This window comes from Aulonocara stuartgranti (assembly GCF_965226115.1).
Source record: "Aulonocara stuartgranti genome assembly, chromosome: 9".
Classification (NCBI taxonomy): Eukaryota; Metazoa; Chordata; class Actinopteri; order Cichliformes; family Cichlidae; genus Aulonocara; species Aulonocara stuartgranti.
Window position 1 is genome coordinate 17,135,530 of NC_138960.1, and position 25,902 is coordinate 17,161,431.

The window sequence follows — 25,902 nt, forward strand, 5'->3', positions numbered from 1 at the left end:
GGTGCACACTACGTCCATAAAGCTACCATATTACAGCTCGACTACAGGGTCATTTAACAAGTATTAGGTATGGGCATGTGTCAAGTTAACCTTTATTAAATTTAAAATGTTAATACTTTAGAGGGGGCTTGCATTCGTGACCACTTTAGCTTTAAATTGAAAGGACGTCCCCCTCTCCCATACTAATCATATAGTACTTATGCACCTGCGTGATGTTTTGTGAGGGTTGATATTGAGCGACATTGTTTCTCCACTGAATTTTGAGTGTTGTTCAACATAAATCACTTTTTCTCATCTGTGGAAAACTAGCAGTACTTGTGGATTTTACACAATATGTGTTCTTGGATTTGCTGAAATGCACCACCCTCACTTCCTCGCCTTCCTCTGGGCATGTTGAGCTGAAAACACCTGCTGGAGGCCACACTTTTGTTGCCATGGCAACTTTTATTGGAGTCATCTATTTTTTCTTGGGAACATTTAATGGAGGGAACGCGTGGTGCTGTGAAAAATAGATTTTCATTTGTCTCTCCTCGATCTGCATCTGTGACCGTGACAGAAAGCATAACTGCCACTGAGTCCCAGAACATTTTGTGTGGGAAGAACAAGAGAATCTGAGGTTCAATATTAGATTTTCTCGGGTGGAAAGCCGTTAGAAGCTACTTTGTATCCAGTTGTTTTCACTATTTGTGCCCACTTTGCACTAGATGTGTCACAAGACCAAAAACGTTGTCTGTACCAAAATAAGTCAAATGCATACATTACAAAGCATAGTGTGCTAATACATGATCATGAATCATCATATTCTTATAAAATGAACAGTAAGCCTACTAATTAGCTATTAGAGTAGCTTTGCATGATCCACTGCTCAAACTAATTCTTTGCAGCCCCTCAGTTCGTCCTTTGTGTGATGCAAACTGTGCAAGCTCCTCTAAATTTAAGCCAGCTTTCTTCTTATTGGCTGCATCTTACAAACAAAAGGATTGACCTGAAGTTGGGAGTGGCCGCTGTGCTCACCCTAAGCTGGTTCCCTGATTTGACCATATGAGAGAGATCTGCTTTCACTGACATCATGCAGAGCCAGAAAAGAAATTGTGTTCAGATAAGTGTGAAGGCTGAGCTTCAGGCCTTGTATGATACTGGTAAATATGCTAAACTCATCATTTGAACCTTTAGCTTTTTGTAATATGCTCATTTCATCATTGTAACTTGATTGTACAAAGCAGGATATAAGAAAAAGCATAAAATTTAATTTTTTTAAAGTCCCAGTTTCTTATTTTTACTTTTTTGGAAGCAAGACCATAGGGACAAGTAATTTTCAGCATCCAAAAACTGTTGAAAGTTCAAACAGCATAATGGCACATCAACTTGAAAGTTTGGCTAACACAGGCTTTTGCTGTGGGTCCCGTAATAACCTGGTTCACTTGTTCTCATGTGCCATTCACAAAATCCTTTTATCCGACACTCTCAACTCCTCTGCAGAGGAAATCCCAGGCTGTGAACCATGCTTGTGAGGATCACAGCTGTGAAAGATCAGGATATCTTTAGGTCAGAGAAGGCTCAGGGCTGCCTGCTGCAACCTGCCGAACCAATATCCTTTATAGAAGCTCGCAAAGGCAGGTCTGGGCCAGGCTCAGGTTTAATTGGCACCTTACGTGCACGCTTTATGCAGGTTCCTTATCTCACAAAGCTCCTGGGTTCATCAGCATGTCAGACGGTAGGGTTCAGAGAGGGCAGTGTCTTTGTGGCGGTTTTATGAGCAAACGCATCCTTCACTGTGCCAGTCAAACATGTAGTTTACATAAGCTCATGCCATGTCAGTAGACAACGCTTTGATAAGCAGTACTCTCTGAGCTGTAACAGTTGCTGAGTAACAGTGCAGACAACAGTTAAGTACATTTTGTAAGAAATGTATTTCAGTTGAATACTAGTTTGGAGTGGTTTGATTTCTTGCATCATTGTGCTTCAATTTTTGCTTGTAATTATCAATACAGGCTGGTGTTTCAAAGACTTAAACTATGCTTTTAATTTAGATATGAGAAGTCTGATGTAAATGTGCGTGCAAAGCGTAACTTTTAACGTTTTAAGTCTCTGAGCTCAGAGAACCACAGCTTCTGCAGTTTGGGTTTAACCCAGGAAGGACTTTTTAAATGTACAATGACACAGAGCTGTTGGCTAATTTGCAGGAAGTTGTGTTTGTGGGCAGTGAACATGGCTGTGTGAAATTTTTAATAAGTGTGCCTGCCCAGCCTGCTCACGCTCGCAGTCGCAGCCAAATCTGGTTCTTTGTTTTTGTCCTGACCCTTCAATTTTTGTAACCGTGCCAAATTGAGTCTTGGTTGAGAGTGCTATTCAAGCTTTAGATTGTGGTTAAGTTAGTGCTTGGTAAAAAGTTGTGTATTTCTCTCTTGTGCTCTTTTAGAGCCTGCGGCAAGCAGGAAATGCTGGGATTTAGGATGTTGTGGATGATGTCTAAAATCCTCAGTGGTGAACACTTTCGCAGTTGACACAATAAGATGTTTTTCTTGGCGTAGACTGTGCTTGATGGGTTTACAAGGGGCAGATGGTTCAGCTCTGGGCACATGCTGTGTCCTTTGATGCCAGTTCACAGCTCTGATATGGTTCCCGTTACTGCATGCAGAGCTCCTCGTGGCTTTGAATTTTTATTTAAGGCAGTTCAGACACCCATGCAAGTGTGGAAGTGTATAAAACTGAGTCGTTGTCAGGGAATGCTTGTTTGTGGTCATATTTGCCAGGCGCAGTTGGTATCTCTTAACATTGACCCACATTTCAGATTCTAGCCAATAAACTGTAGTTGAGAAAACGTGTGTGAAGTGTAAAATGAGTAGGAGCTCTGTTAAAATACTTGTTAGAGCAAGACGGATCTTGAGTTGGTTTGACTTGATTGGCCGTCTGTTGCATCAACCACAAATAAAAGGCCTACAGATATTGTGCACTACAGAGTGAGCGTGCAGTGCTAGTAAGTTGCAGTGTCTTTCATGCAGATCTTAATGCCAGTGCATAAGCGAGAGCTTTGCTTAAACTCCTGTCATTTAGTAATAACACTGATTCTGAACTCCGAGGAGCTAGGGCCGTTCGATACAACGATATATATCGGATGACGATATAAAAACGTCTATCGTTTCATTTTACGCTATCGTTTGTTTCGTGGTGTCGCAAAATAAACTGTTTACGGCAATATTTTTTTCATCGTTTTAATGGTCACTGTAGTGGCTATATTAATTTATTACAGTTCTTTCTTTCTCTTATATTTTAATAACCACACTACGGACGGACAAGCGCCTGTTTTTATGCGTTGTGGTTAGCAACAACAACGGTAAAACCACCGTGTGTCTGCTTGTTTATTTTCCACATAAACCTTTCACAATAAAGCTCAAGATCCTGTTGAGACTTTGCTCTTTCATGTGATTCCGTTTATTTTGAAGATTATTTACGGATGAGAATTAAAAAAGAGCCGTCAGGTGCTAAAAAATAAACCTTAGACTCAAACGTTAGAACGGGCTTTTCCCCGCAGCACGCCATGTAATAAATACTCACAAAGAAAACGGCAGCCGTTACAACTTATGTCTAAAAATGTATCGTTTCATGCATCGGTTAAAACACTCGACTCCAGTCTACATGACGCGCAGCTGGAAACACTTCCTGCAAGTCGAGCTGCCCGAGATTCACAGAATTTACAGAAAATGTTACATTTTTGTGATTTATATCGTTATCGGGATGATAGAATTCTTATATCGGGATATGAGGTTTTGGTCATATCGCACAGCCCTACGAGGAGCAGTATGCTGTTTGGAAAATTAAGACACTGTTTTATACAGGGGGAAAAAGATTCATGTTTTTGTGGGATTCTTCCAAACAACATATATTTCAGGTAACTATCAGTTGTGTAATATGAAAACATTTTGTACTTGCTGAGTTCAAGAGTCAAACAGTCTGAGTCATTTGCCCACGTTTATGCTTCTGCTGCCAAGTTGGAGTACCAGATTTGCTGCTGAAGAAACTTTGCAGGTATTTTAATATGATCCACTGGCTCAACATAGGCAACAGAATATCTGTAAACTTTTTTCTTCTCTCTCCATTTGTTCCACCTGAGAGATGCAGTAAATAATAATGAGTCATTGTTGTGAGTGATAGTGGGGTTACCTGAGGGGTGCTCAAAAAGAGGTGTTTGCCACAAAGCACATGCTACAAAGTCCAACTCGGCTGACTGTGAAGCTCACCTTTCCAAACTCATTGACATGGCAGTGCACTTGCTGATACTCCTACGCTGTTCTCCTGCTGATGACTCATTTCTCTGAGACATCATTACTGTGTTGGCATACATTATATAGACATAACAAACTATGATAAATATTATGCTTTGCCTGTCAGACAAGCCTAGACAAATGAATTGAGATTAGGTTTAAAATGACAGCTAAGAAATGCCACACAAACACTGAAAGATAATGAGCGAAGGGAACTGGAGAGGATTCACACCCAGGAGGTGCAGGATGTTCAAACGAGTGCGATTTTTATTTTGACCCAGCGGCTGACATGTTTGTCCCTGACTTTTGATGATGAATACACCCTAGAGGAAGAGGAAATGTTGGCAGCACCATATGAAGCCAGTGAGGGTTTCACAAGGGATGGAGAGATGACCATTCATGTAGCAGGCCTTTCCTGTTTTGGAACATTTTGTATTTGAACAACTGCCATCATGCTTTGCACTGACAAATAAGATTGCAGTAGCTGATGTTTATATGTTAAGTGTAAATTTCTGTTTTGTTTCTGTGTTTATTTCATTCAAAGGTTAGTGTGATAAAAGGATTGTAGACTTTAAACTGGTTTGCAGGGGGTTTCCTGCCTCTTAAACAGGTATACGAAAGGCTGGATTTACAAAGCTGAGTCTGGGGTTCCTTATTTAACAGAAGTCTGTGATTGTTCTTGTGGTATCTATTGCTGTTTGATAACCAACAATGGCGTTTATGCTTCACTAAATGAAGCCCAACTAAGAAAACATTACTATCCTGGTGTTGATTTCAAGGAAGACAAAAACTAAACTAAATCCTGGTTAATTTTGGGTGTAAATTTGAGTATAGATTTTTTTTTCTGGCACAAGATGTAAACAGTACCTCAGTCTACTATCAGCCAAAATATTTCAAACATCTGCATTGGCTCAGAATTTCATAATTCTGTATTTCACAGTGTGACAGATGTTTTAAACCAATCAGTCGGAGCAATAAGCAATGCCAGTGTTTTTTGTATTATTTCTTCTGTGCCAGGGAACTAAAGAAATCTCCAGAATGAAAACAACATTTAGGCAGCGCAAAATTGAGCCAACACAATAGATAAACATCAGCCGCTGCCATCTTATTTGCCAATATACTGATGAAAGCCAGCCAGACCATAAACATTGGCCAGCCTAAGACATTTGCAGAAAAAGGCTAATATCAGCCACTCCTGACGTGCATCCTTTGGTTTTACATACGGATTCTCGATGTTATGTACATGAAACATTTCACAGCTCTGTCCTCGCAGACCTTCCTCTGGAGCTCGTCCAGTGAGAGGTTTAGGCTGTAATCTCTTTAATGTGAGAGGTCTGACGCCACAGATCACATTTATTATCCTGTTAAGTACAATACTTTAAGCACTTGGCGTTCTTTAACATCTGGACTGCTTATGGTTATTAGTCCTGTGCAAGCACAGCGAAACGATATCATGCACCTCATAATGAAACAACTTTTGGTCTTAACTAAATCACTCATTGTCATTGTTTCCATTACACACTGTTGTACGTACATGCAGATGCACAACAGAATGAAATGGGGGGGTGATGTGTAAAATGAGTATTGAAGTAATTAAAAGATTTTTTTTTAGTTTGTCAACTTGTAAACAAGATGGTTTAAGAAACAATCCGGAGTCTTTTTTTTCCTTTTTTTAATAATTCTTTGTGTACAAATGTCTCTTGACAAATCAAGATACTGATCATTGCAGAAGTCTTTACATTTTTTTCTAAACAGCAGCTTCTTTCTCTCTTTCAGGAGCACCATCTCCAGCGGGCCATCTCAGCGCAGCAGGTATATGGCGAGAAGCGGGACAACATGGTTATCCCCGTCCCCGAGGCGGAGTGCAACATCACGCACTACGAGTCCCTCTACCCCGGGGAGTTCAAAATGCCAAAGCAGCTTATTCACATACAGCGTGAGTAGCAGGCTGCGTGCAAGTGGGTTATCTTCTTAGCTGTGTTAGTGGTCTGTGAGCATGTGGTGATGTTGCCGTTTGGCTGCACCGGATGGCTTCAGGGTGTTTGTCCTGCTGATTGAGAGATTTTAGTGTTTGTGGTTTTGATGAGAAACCTGTGAGTAATTAGAAGCGCTTTTCTAAGAGATGTGTATTTATATTTTATGTTTTGTTTTCTGGACGGTTTTCTGAAAGTTAGTGCTTTTTCATGTGGACATAATATTGACACACATAGTTGTTGCTTTTTTTTCTTAAGAAAACTTTAAGATTAAGTCTTGTTGTTTGGCATTTACTGTAGCCATGAAATGTCCTGTGTTCGCATTAGTGAAATGTCAAACTTTGAGACTGCTGTTGCAGATACTTTCACCATAATTTGGCAGTCATCTTAACATTTTAAATGTAGGGGCGGTGAGGGTAACACTGCAAGCTTTTCCAAATGCCACTGGCTTTGACAGGTTAATGTGTTGATTACAGTGGCTCTGATAGTGGCTGTTCAGTAAACATCTTATTTTTTCACCCGAGGGCCACAGTAGTGACAGCCACTTTGAATTTATTTTCTGCAGAATCTCAATGTCAGATTGGCAGGGCCAAAAAAATACAAAGCCAGGGGCAATATTTATGTTCAAATGGTAGATTACATTCACATCTCATATTTGTCCTAAAGTGTTGCCTTATTGAATGGGTGAAAGCACACAACTAAACTGAAGCACAGCGCTTTGTTATGATAAAATGCTGTTTATGTTTTGAGCATAGTTCGGCTGCAGTTGGCTGAAGATAAAGGCTTCAGCAGTTCATATCCTATGGGTTGTGTTATTGACATTGCTTGAAAGGCACTGTTGCTAAATACAAAATGATGGTGAATTATAAAGTCTCTGTATTGTAAGCCCAGGCTTTGCTGACTGAAATGTGTCATAGTTATCTAATATTGATTCATCAATTTGATACACACTGCAGCCTCTGCTGGTATTGTTCAGAAAAGTGATGTTTTGTTTAGTTCAGCAGCCTCATTCCTGCAATGTCTTTGAAATATTTTCTTGGCTGCATCTGTCTCTCCAGTAACCAGCTCTTTTTTTTCTTTTTCTTTTTTTCCCACAGCTTTTAGTTTGGATACAGAGCAGCCAGACTATGACCTAGATTCAGAGGATGAGACGTTTGTGAATAAGCTGAAGAAGAAAATGGAAATCACTGCTCTGCAGTTTGAAGAAATGATAGACCGGCTGGAAAAAGGCAGTGGACAGCAGGTATATGTAACCCTGTGTGGGGAAAGTATTGCTTTGCATGCACACAGTCTTTTTATTCACTTTACACTGAATAAAATGTACACTCTGAGTCACTTTTTGCATTACTCCATTATGTTTAACTTGTATTTTAGTCATTTGAGAGGCCTGTTATTCTCTTTGTCAGTGGTTTCTTTAAAAGTTACTATTTATTGACGAATAAGCACTTCACATGACATTGAAAAAGACAAAATATGAGTTTATGTGATGTGCCTGAATGCAGCGTGACTGCTTAAAATCTAAAGCCTTTGTTTTGTTGTGTCTTGGTGTGTTCATAGTGACTGCTTGTTTAAACCAGCTGGACTTAAGTGCTCAGCTATGTGTAATAATTATTTCCAGAATGATGTGGCTCAGGCCATTACACTAACTTGGGCTGGCCTGTGTTGCTCTGTAGCTTGTCAGTCTACAGGAAGCCAAACTGCTGCTGAAGGAGGACGATGAACTGATCAAGGAGGTCTTTGACTACTGGAGCCGGAAGAGGAAAACCAGCAAGGGTGGCTGCCTCATCCCCAGCGTCAAGCAGGAGAAGAGGGATGGCTCTAGCACCTGCGACCCTTATGTGGCCTTTCGCCGACGGACAGAGAAGATGCAAACTAGGAAGGTAGGACTTTCTAGCCAAAAATGAGTAAGATAAAGGCAAATTAAAGGACATAAATTATGCTGACCTACATTTCTACTGGGGCTTCACCAATCCAACTTTTGAAGATAAAAACCTAGAACCCTTGTATTATCTTTTTACCAACGTAATTATATAAGCAGTTTCCATGGGTTTTGGTATGGTCCAAACATATTGGCTTTAAAGTGGTTCAGATGAGGCAGATAAATATTTTGTCCCTACAGTAGTGTTCCCCTAAGATGAAAGATGAGCAGTTGAATATTTCCATACCTTAACCTTTTTAAAGATTTTCAGTTAAAATGGAAACTAATTTAAGGTGACATCCACCAGACACCTCACGGAATGAGATTATCACAATATTTAGCTCACAATATGACATTATTTTGCTGTTTAAAAAAGATTTTTTTTAGATTGTGTGATTTGCTGACTATTGCAGTAACATTGTGATTAATCACCTTTTGTCTATTGCAGCTACGCTTCTGTATTGATACAGTATTCACAAGCAAAATATTGGAATTGAGATTTCTGACACTGAATCATCACTGCTCTGTTTTCAGAATCGAAAGAATGATGAGGCCTCATATGAGAAGATGCTGAAGCTGCGCAGGGACTTGAGTCGAGCTGTCACCATCTTAGAGATGATCAAAAGAAGAGAGAAGAGCAAGAGGGAACTGTTGCACCTCACACTGGAAATTGTGGAAAAGAGGTAAGAAAGTTGACTAAACTGCACCTTGTCAGACAAGTAGTTGCTATAAAGGAGACCTTTTCACTTGTACTCTCAAACCACATGCCCCACTTATCTGATTGGATGACATTTTCAAAAGCGGGTCATTCAGGGTAATAGCTAACGGCTGTGCCCTTGTCCTGTTTTGGGAATGCTTTCTGATAACATCTTAAGAAGCTGAGATGATAACAGCGTGGTGTTTTGGACAGTGTATGTGGTGAACCTTCATATTTGATTAGCCTGTTGTTTACTTGCCAAGTCTGAAATTCAGCACAATGCTTGTCTGCATGACTGATCATACAAAAGTCAACCACATATTTTCTGTAAGGCCAGGCTTCACTGCTCCTGTTAATTGGGGTCGCAGTTAAATGCACTTTTCCATGCAAAGTTCACCTTGTTTATTCAGTAGTGTTTGGACCACATTAGCTCAGTGATGTCTGGGTCCTGGTCAAGGCTTTGCTTTCCCCAGTCTTTTAAGCAGTATAGTGGACTCTATCTCTGTATTCCATCCATCCATTCGCTTCCGCTTATCCTTTTCAGGGTCGCGGGGGCGCTGGAGCCTATCCCAGCTGTCATAGGGCGAGAGGCAGGGTATCTCTGTATTATAAAATATAAACTTTGTGTTTTCCAAACTCCATTTTGGATTGTCCTCCCTCCACCCCCCAGTGGAGCCTTTGCAATCCATCTAAACATGACATCCGAATGGAATGAATTTACTCTGAAAGTAGCTGTCAGCGTGAGCTTAAATTGGACCCTTCTCCTTGAAGTGCTTTTGATTTGTAGTGACATTTCAATTTCCTCTTGTTATCCCGGCCTGGTTTCTGCCTGCGCATCACAGCTAGTGCTCACTCTCAGACTGGACCACTCTGTTCCCAGTAGGTAGTTTTTCCCGGTCACTTTATGATGCTATGCTGCTGTAGAGGGGCTCAGGTGTAATGTCTGGTGGGTGCAGTCTGTCATTTGTGTGTCTCAAGCCCTTACTGTGCATTGAAGTTTAGGTTCTTTTGTGTTTCAACTGTGGTTGCATGATGTTAGCAGTTATACATTATTCATGGTAATGTTAGTGATAAATTGAAGTAGTTTACACAAATTTCCAAGCTTAATATAGTAAACTAAAACTATGTGGGAGATGCATCTGTTAGAGCCCGAGCGGTTTTCATGACAGTATGTCATCTACAATATTTAAAACTGAAGCGAATAAAAACAACTTGAACCTAAGTGTGTAATATTTCGTATTATTATGTCTAATGTTATTGTTGAACTGACATGTTGGGATGCACTGATTCAACTATTCATTTCTGATCCGATACCAGTCTTAAGTAAACAAACTCTGCTCCTCACTGTGAAACTCGGAAGCATTCTATATTTCTAAGGCAGCCAACCCTCCATTACTTTTCTGTTAACGTCCTCTATAACAAATATGCAGCAAAAAAAGAGAAGTCATCGCCAGTAAAAACCGGGCACTCTGTCCATCTTCACAGATCTGGAGTTGAGTGCACTATTACTTTGTATCCTGTACACTTCCAGCTTTTTTATTGATGCATTATCTCCTTCTGGCAACTCATACACTGCTGCTGATTTATTGTGTAGTAAACTGGATCAGCTATAGATGGGCTTTTGTCAAATATCCGATTGAGCTTTGTTTTACCAATAATTGTTCATACTTACTGTGTGAGCTGATAAAGCTGAAGTTGGCAGGAGTGCAGTTGTAATACTAAAAATTAGGGGTGCAACAATACTCGTATCGATATTGAACCGTTTGATACAGTGCTTTTGGTTCGGTATGCATATGTATCGAACAATACAAATTGTTTTTATTTATTTTATCAACTTTTCTTCTGACGATGCTGTCTGTGTTGAGAGCTCAGTGGATCTGCGTTCGACTACTCTGCCTAGGCTGATTCTCCTTATGGGGACCTGATATGTTTAATATGCTGCTGAGAATATAGCCCAGAAGAAGCGTATAGTATAGTTTTTATTTTGGAAAGAGCCATTTCTCTGTAATAAACTCTCTTTTCCAAAGATGAGTGATTCCTCAATCAGATACAGGGCTTGCAATATCGCTAGCCCGACGTCCCGGAGCTAGCGATTTTTTTCTCGATCAGATAAATTTTTTTATTATTGTTGTTTCAGTAACATTAAATTAAAAAACTGTACTTTTGAGTTAAAATATATATTTATAATTTTAATAAATTACAAATTAAAAAGGCATCAACATTTTTTGTATCGAAAAAATATCGAACCGTGACACCAAAGTATCGAACCGAACCGTGAATTTAGTGTATCGTTGCACCCCTACTAAAAATGTTAACTTCTTTGCTTTGATTTTCCTCATATTTTGCCTTTCTCTCTGTGTCCACCAGGAATGTGTTGCCAGACTTTGGTAGTGAGGTGATGGCAGAAGCACTGGCACAGCGGGCTCTGGTGAAGCCTGTTTACACCATCCCCATCATTCCCCTGTCCAGCAGTAACCAGTACAGACATCAGGACCACTTGGACATGAAGGACTACAAGAAAGTAAGGACATGTTCTGTGTGTGTGTGTGTGTGTGTGTGTGTGTGTGGATACAGAATGATGAGCAAACTACGGGAAATTGTATTGACTTTGAATTCGTCCTTTAGTTGAGTCAATTCACTCAAGCTGCTTAATGCTGTACTCTGTATTGGCACACTGAGTCATATCAGACCTTGGCATTTTCATTCTGAAAGGGTGCATGGTTTGAAATGACAACTAGGTCTAAATTATTAAAAATAATTTCCCTTATGGATAAGAAACTGCAAATTTGTACTTAAGTTTATTATAGTATAACAGTTCTTAACAACACACAGGAGCAAATGTTGGACAGTGTTTTACCACAATAAATATCCTGTTTATCCGTTAAATGTAATGATATAAAGCTAAACGTCCCTTTGTTTACATATTATAGCACTTAATTACTTTGCACAGTTGTGACCTCGGTGTCATCGGAACTTCATTAGCTCCAGTGTCCACCAGCTCTCCCCTTGCCCTGCAATGAGACACCCATTTCCCCTTCTTTTATCTTCTGCCTCCTCCTCTTCCCCTTTACCAGCTGGCTGACCTTTTGCTTTTATTTACACACGTTCATTTTCAGTTTAACTCTACCCCTCCTCCCTCGTCACTCCAACCCTTATTTTTTACAGTGATTAGGCACAGCCGTTCTTCACTGTAGCCTCCCTGCCTCTCTGTTTGCTTTGTCCCCAGAGTGTAAGGACTGAATGAAATCCTACTAATCCTAGCAGAAGTTGGATCGTGTTCAGACAGGGAGGGGTTGTCCCACTGGGGAAGTTTGGGGGTGAAAGGTGGCACGGGGTAGATTTAGGAGGGAGGGGGAGGACAGCCATCTGGCTAGGCAGCGGCATCTGGCACGTGCCACCATCTGCATATCAATGCCTCTCTTTACTTGCTGTTGTTTCTGCACACACTCTAGGTGCCTGTGCATAGACCACCAACACTCAATTGCCGCCAGCAGTATTGTGTCGCGTATGAAAAAGTGTTCTTGATTACACAGACTGCAGTATAAACATGTTTTCATTTCCTTTCCTTCTTCACAGCCTGAGAAGACGGAGGCAGTTCGAACCAAAAGGAAATATGAAAAGAAACCCAAAATCCTGCCTATGTCAGCGCCTCAACATTCAGGGCCCCCTGTGTTCAATCCCAAGGACCTTAACCAGTATGATTTCCCCAGCTCAGATGAAGAACCATTCTCACAGGTAACATTTGGTTCCAGCCCTTCGGTTGTGATGCAATTTCAGTGGGATTTTTACAGAGACTAATATTATACATGAACAAACATGGAACAGAAGTTGAAAGCAGTGATATTGTGTGCTCCATCTGTAAAAACCATGTTTGGCTAGTAATACATTTCTTATTTTCCCTTTAGGAGGGCATGAATTGAAGTTCCTAGCTTTTCCTTTACTTACATTTTTTGTGTCGTGTAGATTCATTCAGGTTCCTCAGAGGCAGAAGAAGAGAATGACCCAGATGGCTGCTATGCGTTCAGGAGGAAGGCCGGCTGTCAGTACTACGCTGTGAGTGCCCTCCTGTGACTCCCGTGCTTCTATTTATAGTGCCAACAGCAGGCTGGCCAGTCTGGCTGCTCTTTCTTCCACACTCTACTGGACAGAACAATGCAATAATGAAATCACCTGTTTTATTTTCAACTTCTGTTTGTTCTCAGATCTAATCGTTTTTTGTTTTTTTTCCCCCTTTATCTTCCCTCAGTATCGTCCAGACGAGAGTGGCAGCTGGCCCTGGGTAAGCCCGTCAGATGGTGGGCTCGGCGATCCACGCTTCCGCTACTGTCTGACCTCGCTGAACATCCCAAGGCGCTGCATAGGTTTGTCAAGGCGCCGTGTGGCCAGAGGCGGCAGGTGAGTTCAGTCTGGCTGTTTGTTACAGAGCCTTTGAGGGTCATGCATGTGTTGATCATTTGGGTAAATCAACCCGCCCCACCCCACTCTAACAAAAAAGAAAAAACAGTGTTATTTCTTTAATTATTTTTGCGAAGCACTTCATCCCTTGTTGCTGACATGAAGAACAATAAGGGTGACACGAAGGTATTACTATTCATGGTTTTCATGATGTACCAACTTCTCCAAATTCTGGAGAAATTAAATATGAAATGTGTTTAGGAATGTTGCCAGTATCAAATGGAGCAGAGGAAATTGAGCCAAGTGTTAGCTGTCACTGCCAAGGTTGTTTACCATTCCAACTCTTTGGCAGGTTACCAGCGACCGTTTGGCAGGCACATTTTATTATAAATATCAAGCTGGCAGGTGAAATGAACATGACAGTCCCATTTTAGGATTTACCTGTCACTGTAGCATGTGTTTAGTTTAAAAAACAAAACTTAAATGTGCCCTGCAGCCTTTTCTGATATCTCCTCAGTATTTACACAGACAGTTAAATACACCGAGCTGGGTAGCAGCTTCCTCAGTGCCAGGTGTGAAAGAGACCAAACGAGGGTCACACAGTATCTGCTCCCCGGGCACACATGAGATAAGCAATGTTCTGTTTGTGTCTGCAGTGACCTTATCAACTTCCCCAAGGGAGATTGAAGGATTCCTCTAGCTCTGAATTGAAACATCTTTTCAGTATAATGTACTATGGTAATACTTGATCGTGTTAGGAAGCATGGAAAGTGGGTTAACAATAGTGTGGCTGTGGGGTTTGTAATGTCAGTGACGGTTCAGTTGTTTGCCTTGTTTTGTTTAAGAGGATGTGTGTAGGTTGATAAAGTTTTTTTTTTTTTTTAAGAAGATATTTTGTAACAAACACTCTTTAAAGGTGTTAAATTGTTTTAAAGTTGGAATGGTCTCAAATGTTTTCATTCACTTTTTAACTATACATTAAAAACACAAAGAACTGATTTGATTATGTTCAGTTTTAATGTGTATTTTAACTGCAAGTTGGTCTTAAACTTCAAATAAAGTGTTATTTAAAAAAATAAACTCTTAACTAAAACCTGTAAGACATACGTATAAATTGTAGTACTGTGCTTCAGTGCATTATGTTTTGGGTTGTTTTCTGACATTTCAAGCACAATTTTAAATATTATAACATCTTAAAATGTCTCTGTATGTTTTTTTACTAGGGCTAGAACATGGCCTTGCAGTTTGAGTGATAAGGCTGTACTTCTAACAGCAGTTGTCTCATTTTTTGCTAAATATTACCCAGCTGAACCTATGAAGTAATAAGCTAGACTTATGTCATTACAAAAGTATTCTGTTTTTCTCATGAAATAGCCCACTATATGAGGTCCTCTCCAGTGAACATTTTTATTGTTTCACAGGGAAATGCTTCACTCAGTGCAGTCATTATCGTAGGACCTTGATGTTGTGCTGTTAATGACTAAAGCATGTTTTTCATGTAAACAGACCTTTAATGACTGGTAGTAAAAAGCTCACGTAACATGTTGATGTTTTAGGATCTTGTTGGACAGAGCGCACACAGATGTAGACAACATCTGCCAGAGCCTGGACTCTGACCCAGAGCCCGAACCACTCGCCTCACCACTTCCAAGCTCTCCGCTCCACATCTCCAACGCCAGTACCTCAGAAACCAATACCTCGGACCCAGCCAGCTCCTTCCACCTTCCCCCATCTTCATCACCCCTGTCGTCATTAAAACCGAAGGACCTCAGCCAGATTCTTTTGAACATTAAATCTTGCCGCTGGAGGCACTTCAGACCACGGACGCTATCTCATCACCCTTTGGGTGGAGATTTGTCACGCAGAGGATTTAGGGATTTTAGCTGGACTGTGTCGGGACTAAACCGAACCCTGTCTGGAGGAGCCAGCGCCCAGAATCGCATTGGGCCAGCCACCACTCCTGTAAATGGTAAGTCACTTGTTTATTCTACCATGCTGGTTATTATTTTTTAGGGATAGGTTTACATTACTCAGTCACAAGTGTCCCTACGCATCCAGTTAAATAACATTAGTTGTCTACATGGCTATAAAAAAAAGTATACTGAAAGGTTTAAATCCCAAATGTGGGACTCTCTGGGAAGGCTGTTTTCACTTTGTGTTTATTGTCATAGCTCTGAGTGGAAGATGGTAAAACACTGAATTGTGTGTTCGAAGAAATTGGTTCATCTGAGTAAAATATACATTTGTAAGACAATCTTTAATTGGAAATAGGCCAGCACATAAAATTTACAGGCAAATTTTGTTTTCGGAAATGTGTTGCTGGCATCAAATTTTTTAAAAAACAGTAAAATGTTGGTTTTGGAGCCTTGGTACCACTGAGGATCACCTCATCTTTAAACAGTGCTTGCTTGGAGGGCGCTGAAATGAGAAAACCAATTCTTCTAGTTTTGAAAGCAGAGTGTTATCAAATGCTGGTGTAGATACAGTGCTATGCTGTCATGTAACTTCATTTCTGAAATTTTGGACTGTGGAATAATAACAGATCTCGTGGGCCATTCAGTGTCCAGTTTTTATGCAGACAGTTTTCCTTTTTAAACCTTAGTCTTACTTAAAATGAACTAGGGCCTATTGGAGACTGTTGTACATCTATGCTTTGTTTTTCTTTGCATGGTAAACATTTCAGTTGCGTTCAGTGATCCACTGTGTTCACTGACAGTGGTTTTCAGAGAGGTCCAGGAATAGATTTTTCACTACAGAACCTGCGTTAGTTTCCAGCTTTGGCTGCTGCATCCAGAGATTTATTTTTTGTCTTTTGGTGTGCATTACACAATGTTGCTATTGATTTTTTTTGTTTGTTTGGTTTTTTTTTGCCAATGATCAAACTTTTTTTTTTTTTTTCTTTTTTAAGTGTTTTGAAGTTTTACGCTATGTCCCAACAGTTCTATAAACACATTCTGTGCTCAAACGAAGTTTATTATGGCATCAGGAGTGTGCAGCCACTGCTAGCTCCATGTCACAACTATAAACACATCATTTTGTATTTTACTTACACACACACACACACACACACACACACAGAAATACAGTTTTGTTTTCAGTTAATTTTACAGCTGCTTTAATTATGGGTGTTCAGTCATCTTCTAAGAATCTGGAGACTTGTTTGGAGTGGGGTTTGTAGAGCACCGTGCTGTACTTTATGATTGTTTTCTTATTGCTTCTTGATTTTGTCAGTTTTCAGCTCATCTTGTGTTTACAAAAACACATCCTGCAGAATTGTTTTTCTGGGTTGCACATGGAGCAGTGCAGTTAGGTTTATCCACGCATAATGCAACAATAATGGTGTTAGTTGGCATTTATTTTGGGATGTGACCTGTGTAACATTTTTTGATGAGGCACCTTAAAGGTAGATTGCGCTGCTCATGCCTAGTAAAATCACAAACTTTGTACTTTCGTTCCCCCTTTCCTTTTCATACATAAAATGATATGTTCCCCTAGCTTGGGGGATTCACTTAGAACATGGCTTTTTCTAAACAGATTTGGAATATCCTGTGAAGTGAATCAATGCTGGAGATAGGAAAACAGGGTGGTGATTTCAGAGACTGGGTAACAATTTAACCCTTTACAGCCGATCGGAGCGGGCACGCTCCATTTTGCGTAACTATTTTTAAATCCCGGTAGCACTGCAACCACGTAAGCTAGTGCAATAATTTCTTTTGCATATGAAACCGGAGGAGTTGTACTTACATCTTATGCTATCAGCTTGTCCTAGGTCACAGTTTCCTTCCACATATAGCTTTGCAAAAACTGCATAAAAATCACTTGCAGCAACAAAAACATGATATTCCAGAAACACGCTTCGCCGATCCGATCAGCTGTTTGTAACACTTCCTACGTCCATCAGCGCGAACTATCACATGACCGCATGACCTGCCCGAAACCGGAAGTGACGTCATTTTGCGGAAATGTAGTTTTTTTACGATCGGGGCCTTATGAGCCTATACTTGTGTTTTAAAAAGTTATGTTTGAGTTTATGACTTTCTGTGTCGTTTCTGGGATGCTTAGGACTCATATTGCACTGCTGGAAATAGTTTATTTTGATGCATATGCTGTTATTTTGCAAATTTGCACTATAATATTTATTTTCGTTTTTCCTGCAGTATATAAAAATTGGTGTATTTCAAAAATAAAACTATGAAGACACTCAAAATAAATTTCCTGTGGTGGGAAACTAGTTTGTGCAACTTTTTTGTATTTACAGTTTTGAGGGATGAGCCTCTTAAATTTCTCTAACTAGAAATATATGTTAAAAAAACAAAAACGATTTTCAATTTTTTTTGTAGTTTATTGCACTTTTTTGCAATTTATGTAATTACTATGCACCTAATGCAGACATATTATTAAAGTTTGGGCTATAATGGTTGTATTGATGTATAGCAACTTGAAATGCTCCCAAAAATGGCTACACAGCATGTAAAAATATAATATAAGCTCTGGCGGACTTGGTTCTATGGTAGGTCTTAAAGGGTTAAAGAGGATATGAATTTACCAGAAGCCTGGCTTGACTTAGTTTACACTTATTTGTTTGACAGTACTGGCAAGTTAAAGAGGAAACTCTTATTGATTTTATTGTGTAACGACAAAAATTAAGCACAGATGAAACCAATTTTTCCTCCATGTCTTCTCAACATTTCGTCTGCCTTTACAAAAAAGGAAAGCAATGAGACTGCCAGGTTACTTACTCACTATCACCAGTTCACTGTTTTGCTGTTCAGCCCTCACAGCTCCTGACAGTGCTTATATCTGTAAAGGATGCTGTAAACAAGTACGGTCAACTCAGACAGATACTCCACCTCTCTCTGTGATGGGACATTTTAGATAAGCAACATGTAAAGTTTAGTCAGCTGAAAGCTGTGAGGAGCAGTGCAGTCCTGCAATACTTTGGTGTAGGAAATAAGTGGTTGTCTGGCAGCTGTGTCAGAATGAGCTGACATGTAAGAATTTGGCCCAAGCAGATTTGTTCAGACATTAAGCGTCATACATTGCAAAAAATCCTCAGTTTAAGAGGAGACACAAATTCATGGGGCTTGTGTGCTCATATTGTCGGTCAAAAGCCCGGATAAATGGGAGTGTTGCGTCAGAAAGGTCATCCAGTGTAAAATCTGTGCCAAACTAAACATGTGGATCCATCTACTGTGGCTGTCCCTTTAGTAAATAAAGAAAGAACCAAATTTCTTTATATTTTAAATATAATTTTAATTTAAAATAAGTCTGGTATCCCCTGCAGGGTGTAGCCTCCCTCACCCTGTGACTGGGATAGGCTCCAGCTTCTTTGTGACCCTGAGTAGGATGAGTGGTTAAGGGAGAGTGAAATAAATGGATAAAATACAGACGTTGGGGAGGTGGGGCGCACAAGGTTATCTGGTAAGGAGCTGGTTCCTGACCAAGCAAGGGCATGAGGGCACCTGTTAGTCTAGCTCAGGGGTGTCAAACTCAAATACACAGTGGGCCAAAATTCAAAACTGGAACAAAGTCACGGGCTAATGTTAATATTTATTGAAATATATTTATTCCTCCAGATATAAGAATGAATCTTTTCTTATGGACTCAAACACGTTTTGCTGAAAAACTGAATATGGAACAAGCAAAGCTTAATACTAAACAATATATATATTAGCTGTATAATACCAGTAGGCCAGCTCTAATAGTAATTTGGTATGGCTTTGCGGGCCAAATGTAATTAGGCTGCGGGCCAAATTTGGCCCGCGGGCCAGAGTTTGACACCTATGGTCTAGCTGATCTATGAATCATTTTATTGACCCAAAATTAACTAAATAGTTGAGTTAGGGTTTTCAGAGAGGGGCAAAGACACACTATTTTATAGGACAAACTTCCTAAAAGCAAGTAGTGAACATTTATACCAAAAATTCAGCTTTTTTTTTTTTTTTTCAATTATTCAAAAACAAAATCTTATTTTTAATTAAAATGTATTTTTTGCCCAGCCTTTGCTGCCACCTTTGAAAAACTTGAAATGAAATGATGTTGATTGTGTGCATGTCCACAGCATGGAGTCATGAGGTGGCAGTCATGTAATTGGATAGCCTGTAATTGGTGGATATCTGAGAAGCTATTTAGCTTCAGATAATAACTGTAAACTACATTTTTTGGGGGGGGGGTTGTCTTCTCTTATTAAGCATTTGAGCTCATTCTTTCAAATCATTGAGCCATAGTTTAAACATGAATAGAGATTTTGCTGTTTACTAGGGCTGGGCCATATTATACCGTTCACGGTAATACCGGTATAATGTTAGGCAACGATAGGAAAATGAAATATCGCGATAGAATATGAGTAAAACGCGCATGCGCAGTGCCTTTGTTTTCATACGCACATGGCCGATTGTTGAGTGAAACAGATGAACCAGAATTGGTTTGTAAAAATGGTGCAACTTCAGTGATGTGGAACTGGTTTGGTGTTTGTCCGTCAGATACACGACAAAGCACATTTTTTTTGCAGAACATGCAAGCGGCCGTCGTTATTGCCGTGTTTGTCGGACTAAGATGCTCTTAAATCTGGGAGTAATCTGGGTCCTAAACTCCGTCTTTTTCAGGTCAAACGAACACTGCAGCATCACTGAGAGTTGAAAACTGTCTAAATTCTTTCATCTTTAATAAAACGATCAGCATTGCTGCTTTACCAGGTGTAACTATGAAGTTTAACTTCCAGGCATCCATGAAAACAAAATTTATTACATTTAACGGAGTTAGAAGTTAGCAGGAAGCTAGCGGAAGTTAGCTCGCTAGTTTCGCTAGTTACCTAAGCATGATATAGCACGTTCTGACTGAGAGATATCTGAAAAAATTCAAACGTACAGCTCTGCTATCACTTCCAACATAAATGAAGACAGAAAACTAAAAAGCAGTGACGTTTGTGGGGTTACTGAAGTTGGGCTAGCTGATATATAATGATGTGCTACGTGATCGCTAGCGACACAGCTATGTTAGCATAACATAAACAGTGAAGCTGGAGGACGAACACTAACACTTTTCCACTTATAAAAGTTAACGTGAAGGTTCTTCATAGTTAGAGACAAATGCAATCGCATGGCAGGATGCTGTAAACGGACCAAACTTCAGTCAGGAGAACAACTGAGATAATCCATCCACAATACAAGGTTAGTCATTAATATACTGCAACAACATTGGAATAGATCAGCTGCCAGAGAATTCAACATTAATGAATCAATGGTACAGAAGTGGAGGAAGCAAGAAGAATGAGTTTAATAAAGTTTGATTTATCTGACTGCTTTGTTTCGCTTAATGTGCCTTATAATCCCGTGCACCTTATGGTCCGAAAAATACGTACTGCACACTACAGTTTAATGTTGCAAAGCACCTTTTTAATTTCAGTGGATATTATACATGGTTATGCTCAGTATATGTCAGCCCATTTCTACTGGAAATGCCTTTTGGTTAAACTTTCAGCAAGGAATTTGCATTTGCACTGTTACATTTTTATAAAGCTTTAATGTACATAAAAACCAGCTTCTTGTTTAAGTGAAAATAAATGGAAGGTTGTCTTTTTGCGCTAGTAATGTTGTGGAGTTGCATTTTGTCTCGCATCAATTATATCGTCAGTTATATCGTTATCGCAAATTTTCAAATATATATCGTGATAAATATTTTTGGCCATATCGCCCTGCTCTACTGTTTACAATACAGTGTAAAACAAACTATGTATGAAAACATGAAATATGTCCCTGTTTGCTATTGTTATTCTTGTCCTAGCTTGACACCTTCTTGGTCACAGTGCAGTGTCGTACACTGTTGAGCTCTCCAACATGTGCAAGCTCACGAAGTGGCCACAAGCCCTGCTAGCATGAACCTTATATCACTGTGCATATACAGGTTTGAAATGTACAGTCATGCCCCCTGAGCATAAACCACTGTGTGACTGTGTTTGAGAGGCCTTCAAACTGGTCTTTCTAGCTTATTATACATTTTTCTGTACCCTGTGGCAAGACGCCTACACCAACCAAACCTTTGGATTGTTCTCTCTAAAAGCCCCCCAAAGGAACTACATTTTATATACATCTGCAGAAAGCCAAGTTGTGTCTGTAACTGCTTGTATTAACAATCATTCTTGAATGATTTTGAAATAAATAAATGCTGCATGTATATGTAATTTATTTTAAATTCATTGAGCAGATGAATTCGACCAGCAGATCGGGTTTACTGGCCGCCTACGTTTTTCTTTTGTCTGCTAAAAAGGCGGGAGTAGCTTGAATTGTAACAATATGGAATCATGTTTTAGTTACTTTATTAATAATGTTATATGAAGTATCTAAAGATTTTTTTTTTTAATGTAGTAAACCAAACACTATTTCCCTCTTTTGACATGCCTGCAGGCTATCAGCAGCCAAAGAAATCAGCCAGATTAAAAAATTACACTAAACCCAACATCTGCTTAGAAATGTGTTGTTTCAGCTTGTTCTTACTTCAGCACCTTCATTTCTATGTAAAACAACGTGTTGGTCGTTGGAAGCAGCTGAAAAGATTAGCTTTCTTCATCTTTAAGCATGTTGATGAAGTGGCTTGATAAAGGACCGTTATTGGCGGCCCCTTTTTCTGACTGATGCTAGAAATTTCACAGCTTTAATCTGGGACTTTAAGAGAAACCACAGTCTTTAAATAAAACTATGGTATGCTGCTAAATTAACCATCTATTAACTTTACAAATGGACAAACTGATGGCTCTTGCTGCATAGCACCTATAGTTAGCTGTTTTAAATTTGCTTTATCTGCTTGCTGCTATCATAACAAATTATTTCCACAAAGGCTGACAGAGCACATTAATCCACATGTTTAATTTGTCACTGATTTTTATGCCAGATGAGCTTCCTGTCGCAGCTCTGCCAATTATCTGAGCCTTTAACAGGCACCAGGAGTACACTAGCTTGTGACTCCCAGAAGCTGGGTGTGTTACTGTTGGGTAGCTGCTAAAAGTGGCTACCTTGTATGTATGCACCAGCCAGGGTTAATATTATGGATAAGTGTTCATTAAAAGGAGTTGAAACAGGAGTAGTGACCTCTTGTGTTGTTTAGCATTGTAAAGGTGAACTACTGCAGTTGCTAGTGAAGGGGGACTGTGTGCCTGCCTGTCGGCAGCAGTGTTAGCTGAAGTTGTGTGTAAGCTGGAGGAGGCAAAGACAGCACTGTTGGTATCAATACTGTCACAAATGAGTAAATAATCCAATAGTAAGCATTTTCAGGATCAATTTTTATCTGGGAATTGATTTAACAACCATAATCTGCTTGCTGACAGCTGGAGCATAAACACACACCCTTAACAGTCCTGCAGTCTTTACTGCTGTGTAGAAGCCAATCCAAGGAATGTTGAAGCGAAAAAGCGCATTTCCCCCATCCTGTTTTTCACCCTTGCCTTTTCTCTCACACAGTGTTCACGGCTGAGCAGTACCAGCAGCACCAGGAGCAGCTGGCCCTCATGCAGAAACAGCAGCTGGAGCAGAGCGAACAGCAGCAGCAACAAGCCAACATTGTTCCTACAACTACCAACACACAGGTCAGTGTGTACCCTTTCTGTACCTTTTTATTGTAGTAGACTCGGGTAGCTGTCCAGTATTAAGAAGGCAACGGGATTAGGAGGAGGTGGTATTACCACAGAAGTGTAATATTCTGTCCAGAATTGCTGGGATGATTCTCAACACTTGTGTCATTCTCTGCAACCAAGTGGCACATTTAAAATGTGCTTTTCTGGCCAAGTAGTCAAACTAAATGAGCCAGACTTCTCCCACTGATTTACAGCTGAAGGTCACTTCCCTCATCCTTAGGAAGTGGGACACATCCTCATTCCCACGAGCAGCATTAATGCCCTTAGCTGATTTGGCCGCAAAAGTGCTGAGCTCAGTTGTTTCAGCAGTTTCATACATTTTAACACAGGAGTCAAGCATTTGGCACAGACCCACATTTTCTTTTTTCTACATGCCTCTGGTTTCCAGGCGCTCATATCCAAGACATTAGACCAGGCCAGCGCCCAGTTTGCTGCTTCAGCCCTCGTCACCACGGATCAGCTGCTGGCTTGTAAGTCCAAAGAGGACCCAGTACCGGTAGTCACGAGTGGAGTCAATGGGATCCTCCCAGGTGCAGGTGAGTGACGCAAATATGTAGTCGCTATGTGCATATATCTTTATGTTAAAAGGAGCATGAGCCAAAGATCTTAGGGACAATTTCCAGGATACATAATAGTTGGAGAGACCAATTTAAAGCAATGTCTTTAGGGCTCAATTTTTGGAAATACTTGGTTTAGATTGTGCATTCATGTCACCTCAGAGGCTGGGGAGAAAAAACAAGCCCAAAAAAAAGCAAACGACAACAACAAAAAATAACGCTGCCAACAGCCTCACAATTACCATAGTGTTGCATCAGCACCTCTGACAGTGTCAACAAACTTAACATAAGCTTCAGAGAGATGGAAGTTATTGCAGCACTGTTGGTTAGGGTTGCATTAGATTGTGCAGGTGCACCTCTGATCCAAAATGGTATTTTGTCATTGCACAGGGAACTTTATAGCTCCAGGTTTGTGTGGCTGCCTGACTACATTAGCTGTTATCATTTGCATTCATGAGACCTTTTCTTCATCCACCAGGTGTTTTCAAAGGTTTGCACCTATCCAGCACAACAGCAGCCCATCACCAGACCAACCAGACGACGCACACTACCACCACCGCAGCCCCCACTTTCCTCCAACCTTCCTCCAACTCGGCCACCCCTTCGCCCGCAAATGCCGTCCCCACCTCCCTCAACTCCAACCCCGGCGCTCATGCAGCAGCGGCACTGGGGCTCCTGGGGTGCAGCGCTGCCAGTGCCACCCCTGCCACCACTCAGGTCCTCCTCGGGAACAACATCTGTCTGGGCGTGTCGTCGGCCGCCAGCCTGGCTGCACGCCACATCCCCCGGACCCTTGGCAATGTGCCATCCTCTGCCTTAAAGCTGTCCACCACCACCAACTTGCAGATCCCCAAAGTATCTGGAGCAACATCCATGGACATGAGCTCCAGGTGAGGCTTTGCTCAGCATTTCTAATATGTGGCAGGTAAATATAAGTTTGTTTTTTACTAATCTTTATTGTTAAGCTTAAGGGAACTGGGATAATGCTGAGTAAGCATGAAATTGCTAAGTTCTGTTATATGTACTGTACTTACGCTGTGTCCTATAAGAACCATTGGACAAATGTCCCACATGCCTCCATAAAGAAAGATACACTTGTTGAATATGATCACTGTGTGAGATTGTGGCAGTCATGTATGGGTTTGGGTTGAAGCCAAAAAAAATCAATTAAAATACTACCACGTCCAGCTATCTTTATGAGAACCATTTTTAGTTTTGTGATTACATTTAGTTCAACGTCCTTTTTCACACAATTTCAAAAGCCTGATTAAGTGCTAACACTTGAAGAAAAGGAGGGTTTAGGTCAGGGCAGTAACTCAAGCTTTTTTGCCATGCTCTGCTTCAGAAGCAAAACATTTTTACGCCCCACTCCAACAAATTATTTCCTCACTCAAGCTGAGTTTTATTTTTATTTTTTTAAAGAAGAAGAAAAAAAGACCTCAGTGCAGTAGTATGTCATGTTTAATTCCCCAAGAAATTTTTCTCCATTCAATTTTTTTTGTCATCCCCCATCTGTTGGTGCCTCAAAGCTTGAGAACTCCTGGGTTAGGGTAAGGGTTTATCCCTACATGCTCATGCTCAGTTCTTTTTAGCCCCCATGAAAGAGGTTTTGACTTTCCATTCAGGGGAATTTAATTTTGTTCAGGACATGAAGTGACATTAACAGGCCCCTTGCCTTAACTGCATATTGACTAATGAGGCTTACACGTGTCCAGTCATCTCCAATACACAAGAAAATACCAGCGTTTCCCCAGCACTGACTGGGGAAACACTGGTAACAGAGCCCAGAGAATCTTTAGCCAAAATATGACAATTGCTGATCTAAATATCATCAGATAGGCAGCTGGACAGACTTCTTGAAATATTAGGCAGATTTGGCACTCAGAGGTTGCATATTGGATCAATCTGAGTAAAACTCGCTGCTGATAACTACATAGATGACAGTTGGTCACATTTGTAATATCAGTCAGCACTATTCGTTGCTTCAGTTCAAAACTCGAGTCGGAGTTACAATTTTTTTTTTTAAATATTTTGTTCCCCCTGTTGTTTTATTGGCGTAGTTGCCACATCACTTCCTTCCGTCCTGCCTGTACACACCCTTTCAGAGTTAAAGGATTTCAGCATCATTACACTTTGTGGCATTGCGTTCTGTTCATTTTGTTGTTGTTGTTTTGACTGACTTCACACTGTCACAATCTTTAATTAATTTACAGCAGAACCAAAGCTGCCCAGACACAACATAAACCTACCTGAATTGAAGAAACATAAACATGCATAGAGGAAGAGATATTTTGATATGTATTCATTCAGTCATCACATATTACACAGACTGTACAAAACAACTCACAAGAGACTTTATTGTAAGATTGTCAGTGTTGCAGAAGTCTCAGATTCACTTTTATATCATGTTTGTTTCGAGATAAGCGCTAAAGCTTTTGCATTACGAGACACAATCCCTGGTTTAAGTAGTCAGCT

General features: G+C 40.3%; 1 protein-coding gene across 3 annotated transcripts in view; it reads left to right on the forward strand.

Moving 5' to 3' along the window:
* The window catches only part of LOC309714194 (enhancer of polycomb homolog 1-like), a 37,023-nt gene that overhangs the window by 9,323 nt on the left and 1,798 nt on the right, over positions 1 to 25,902 (forward strand). For 2 of the 3 annotated variants that reach the window (XM_082546454.1, XM_082546452.1), the window contains 12 exons: positions 6,039 to 6,198; positions 7,333 to 7,478; positions 7,909 to 8,115; positions 8,688 to 8,836; positions 11,218 to 11,371; positions 12,427 to 12,585; positions 12,814 to 12,903; positions 13,097 to 13,245; positions 14,802 to 15,214; positions 22,698 to 22,822; positions 23,259 to 23,406; positions 23,906 to 24,317. In XM_082546454.1, coding sequence (XP_082402580.1) covers positions 6,099 to 6,198; positions 7,333 to 7,478; positions 7,909 to 8,115; positions 8,688 to 8,836; positions 11,218 to 11,371; positions 12,427 to 12,585; positions 12,814 to 12,903; positions 13,097 to 13,245; positions 14,802 to 15,214; positions 22,698 to 22,822; positions 23,259 to 23,406; positions 23,906 to 24,317 — 2,252 coding nt within the window. In that variant the 5' untranslated portion in view covers positions 6,039 to 6,098. Of the gene's footprint in view, positions 1 to 6,038; positions 6,199 to 7,332; positions 7,479 to 7,908; positions 8,116 to 8,687; positions 8,837 to 11,217; positions 11,372 to 12,426; positions 12,586 to 12,813; positions 12,904 to 13,096; positions 13,246 to 14,801; positions 15,215 to 22,697; positions 22,823 to 23,258; positions 23,407 to 23,905; positions 24,353 to 25,902 lie in introns of all 3 variants that reach the window. The other variant, XM_082546453.1, reaches the window with a different exon arrangement.